This window comes from Mastomys coucha, unplaced genomic scaffold, assembly GCF_008632895.1.
Source record: "Mastomys coucha isolate ucsf_1 unplaced genomic scaffold, UCSF_Mcou_1 pScaffold20, whole genome shotgun sequence".
Classification (NCBI taxonomy): Eukaryota; Metazoa; Chordata; class Mammalia; order Rodentia; family Muridae; genus Mastomys; species Mastomys coucha.
The window spans coordinates 59,307,023-59,311,238 of record NW_022196903.1 but is presented as its reverse complement, the minus strand read 5'-3'; the positions used below and the strand labels follow the sequence as shown (position 1 = coordinate 59,311,238).

Genomic DNA, 4,216 nt, shown 5'->3' with positions numbered 1-4,216 from the left:
GCTTTATGATCTGCTTTGCATGTGCTATTCTCTCCTTTTCATATATACTCTGCTCATCTGCTGGTTTCTAAGCAAAATAAAAACCCAACCCTTTAGAAATTATATCTTTAAGTCATCACAATAATCCCATATTACAATAAGTATAAGCATAATCTATAGACTCCCACTTCACATAACAAAATATGTATTTGACTGGTTGGGCTTTTTTCCTACATAGTGGTAAGGGTTAAACTCATAGCCTTGTATCTAAAGGGTAGGTGCTTTATACACCTCTTTTTATATGCTTAAAAAAAGAAAAAAGAAAAAAAAAGGTTCCTCCCCCAAAGTCAATATAAATTGATGAAAACCACATAGTGTATTTAAGGTGCAGGTGACAAGGAGTTAAGAAGGGCTGGGGGGATGAATATGACCAGAATACATTATAAACATGTATGAAATTATCAAAGAATAAATTAGTAAGAACAAAACAATAAGATGGAGAATAGAAGAAGATATCTCAAGTCAACCTCTGGCCTGAATGTATAAATACACAATGCGCATGTGTGCAAATACAAAAGTAAAAGTTAAGGGTCATCTTGAGAATCTCAGGGGTGGGTGTTCTCTCAAGCTTTAAGCAAGACGCTCAAAGAATGAAGCTGTTTAGATACGGTCACACAGATCAAAGCAGAGAACTGGAACCCCTGAGTTCAGTCAACTGTCTTTACTCTGAAGAAGGTGGAGAACAAGAAGGGTCATGGAGCGGAGCAGTAAAATGGAGGAGCTTCCTGCACAACGCACAAGGCATCTTCATGGAGTCTTCACATGCTCATACTGTCTACCAAAACCTAACAATCTATAATCAGTTGCCTTAGTCATATATCACAAGGGAGTCTTATGAAATGGATCTAAGTCTGAGAGTATACTAATTTCTCTCATCAGACTGTACATGGTAGGGCCATAGAGATAAAGGGATGTCAAGAAGTCATTGTGTTACCATCAGGCCTCTGAGTAAGACCTTTAAGCACTACCCCTTGAAGCCTCTGACTTCCTCAAAACAATGATTATGGAAACAGAAGCTACCTCTGAGTATCTGGAAATCCTGAACTAGAGTTTCTAGTTCTAGCTTAGAAAGGTCAGTCACCTTTTCCAAGATGGAGGACCTTTTTAGATTAGGAATTAGGTACGAGTTTTCAGTCTGTCTTGTCTTTAGTTGATAGTATTATACCAGTTTTGTTTTGATAATGGCACCATAATTGTATAAGGTATTAAAGTTAGTGGAAGGCCAATAAAGCATATACAAGAAAAAAAGAAACATACATGTAACCCAAAGTACCATATATATCTGAGCTCTCTATCATTTAAAATTATTACATAGCTCTTTAGATTACTGAACCTCAAAATTCCTGACTACTGGTCATAGAACTGATCATTATTTTTCTCCATATTATGGTTGATATGTTCACATATAGGTGTACCAAAAACTTAAGCTCTTTTGATAGAGCATGTGCCATGAAAACAGACAGATCAGTGAAAAGCCTAGAAAACACCTTCACATCTGGGGAAAACATATATGTATGCTTACCGTTTTAGAAGAAAACATCCTTCGGATTTCACTGGTGCTACTGCTAAACATGTGTGGCATAACAAAATTCAACAATGACATGAGTTCTAGCAGATTGTTCTGCACAGGTGTGCCCGTGAGCAGTAAACGGTTACGTGCCTAAGAGTAAAGACAAAACTCAGATTGGACTTCTTCTTTAAGCACCTCTCCCTCCCTAACTGTCTACCTTACTCAGTGAAGGAGATAAGGGGAGAATTTTAATTATCATTTACAATTTTACATTCTGTGACAGAAGTAGAGATATTTGATGTCACTTACTAGCATCTACTATACTTCAGGCAGAACGTGAACTGCTGGCATGTTTTGAAAGCACTACCATGCATCCTCAAATAACTTCTGTGAGGTGGTAAAAAATAAACTATATTTATACAACCTGGAGCTCATATGCAGTAGGGTACTAAAAGTTTTTTGTTTTTTTTTTTTTTACATTTTTAAAGAATTGCTGAAGAAAGTATGACAGTGGCCACAGGGCCACAAAGCAAAAAGAATAAAGGAAAGGCTTGCTCACTCCTGATATACAATTTTAGTGTGTATGTATTAAATTAGGAAAGATAAATTTTATCACAACTATTTACAAAGAACACTCTTACATTAATTGTCATTAGGTGCTGGTAGCGGATAGAGCCCATATTCTTCAGCATATGGCCTTCATCAAAAATTGCATAATTCAGTTTCAGTCGTCGAAAGAGACTGCGGTCATCAGAGCTGCTGATTGCACAATTATATCTGTTATCGAAAACAAAAAAACCTAATTATTTCTGATAATACCTTTTAGGAGCTTAGAGTTTATTATACAATTATACTTGTTAACAAAACCAAAGGACCTAATTATTTCTGATTATGCCTTTTAGGAGCTTAGAGTTTATTAGGACACAATGTGGTTTTTAAAGCTATTTTTCTTTAAAAAGTTTATTTAATTAAATTTACTTATTGTATGCTATGTAAGTACATGTGTGACACCAAAGGAACAGGTATAGAGGTCATGTTCTTTCCTTCCTCAGGTTATCAGGTATAGTGGCAATTGTCTTATCCACTAAGCCATCGCACTGGCCTCTAAATTATTTTTCTTTTAACCTTTCAAATAGCTCTTAGAAGAAAGCACTAAATTCAGCTCTCAAACACTGATGTATTTTTATTGAATATTTATGTACCTGTAGCCAAATTATACAGTAGTAACCAAAAGAAAATGTATAAGAAACTGTTCTAGACAACTTTAATACACTTGGGAAGCAGCCAATTGGAGAATAACTTAGAAATAATCTAGCGCTGCTTTATACTTTGCCCCATAATTACTTCTAAGAAGCAGAAAAGAACACAAAGGTAAAACAAAGGATTTAGTCAAGGAATTAGTGGGTAAGAGCCAAGAGTTCAAGACTATATATGGGTCTGTTTGCTTTAAAAAACAAAAACATTTTTGAAAGGCATAGGCTATAGAGATGGTTTAACAGCACTTCTTCCTCTTGCACAGAGGACCTGGGCTTCATTCCTACCACCCACACTAGCAGCTCATAGCTACACATAACTCCAGTTCCAGGGGATATGATGCCCTCTCCTGGCCTCTGCTCACAACTCTATGCATGTGGTACATATACACACATTTAGACACACACACTCACGAACAAAAAATACCATAAATCCTTAAAAAAGAAAAAATGAAATTTTAGATTAAATCTTTCAAAATAGACCCTAACAGAAGAAAACTAATAAAAATTTTAATGAACTATAAAAATATTAAGTTTTCTAACACATACTATACTCGATAATTCCAACCACATAGTGACTATTCAAAAACCTGGGTGTGGTGATAAAAAGGATCAAGAGTTCAAGAATGTACTCTGCTAAATGACTTGGAGAGCAGCAACTAAATGAAACCCCTCCCCCCAACTTGCAAAAGCTAAAGAAAGAAACAAAAAGAACTGGTTTCTTTGTCATCCTTATTCTGCTCTAATTTAGATTTCTTATTGGGAATAGATTTCATTATATTTACTGACAATACTTATTTGCAAGTTAGAAATATATATCTTTGATATGATATCTCAAATTTTATTTGAAGCTTAACTGAATTTTGTTACATTGGGGGGTGTTGTTTGGTTTTTTTGGTTTTTCAATACAGGGTTTCTCTGTGTAGCCCTGGCTGTCCTGGAACTCACTCTATAAACCAGGCTGGCCTCGAACTCAGAAATCCGCCTGTCTCTGCCTCCCAAGATTAAGGGTGTGTGCCACCACTGCCTACATTTTCAATTAAATGAACAAAATGTTTACTCGCATTTTTAGTGACCTAGCAAAATAAAACAAATTCTAGCAAAAGGTCTTATACAATAATTTTTTTTAAAAGGTCTTCATTATCAACAAAAATCACTCGATGCCTTGTTTCACAATCCCAGCATAAACTAACCTACACATTACCATTTTAGCGAGGTGGTACATGCCTTTAATCCCAGTACTTAGGAGACAGAGGCAGGCAAGTTTGGTCAGTTTGGTCCAAAGACAGTTCCAGGCCAGCCAGTACTGCATAATGAAACCCTGCCTTTAAAAAGGGAGGATAGCTGGGCAGTGGTGGCACACGCCTTTAATCCCAGCACTTGGGAGGCAGAGGCCAGCCTGGTCTACAGAGTG

General features: G+C 36.3%; 1 protein-coding gene across 1 annotated transcript in view; it reads right to left on the bottom strand.

The window, feature by feature from the left end:
* The window catches only part of Smarcad1 (SWI/SNF-related, matrix-associated actin-dependent regulator of chromatin, subfamily a, containing DEAD/H box 1), a 63,195-nt gene that overhangs the window by 10,919 nt on the left and 48,060 nt on the right, over nt 1-4,216 (bottom strand). The window contains exons 15-17 of the mRNA XM_031384015.1: nt 2,191-2,326; nt 1,562-1,699; nt 3-67 (exon numbers count right to left, since the gene is read on the bottom strand). Of these exons, the coding sequence (XP_031239875.1) occupies nt 3-67; nt 1,562-1,699; nt 2,191-2,326 (339 nt within the window). The remainder of the gene's footprint in view (nt 1-2; nt 68-1,561; nt 1,700-2,190; nt 2,327-4,216) is intronic.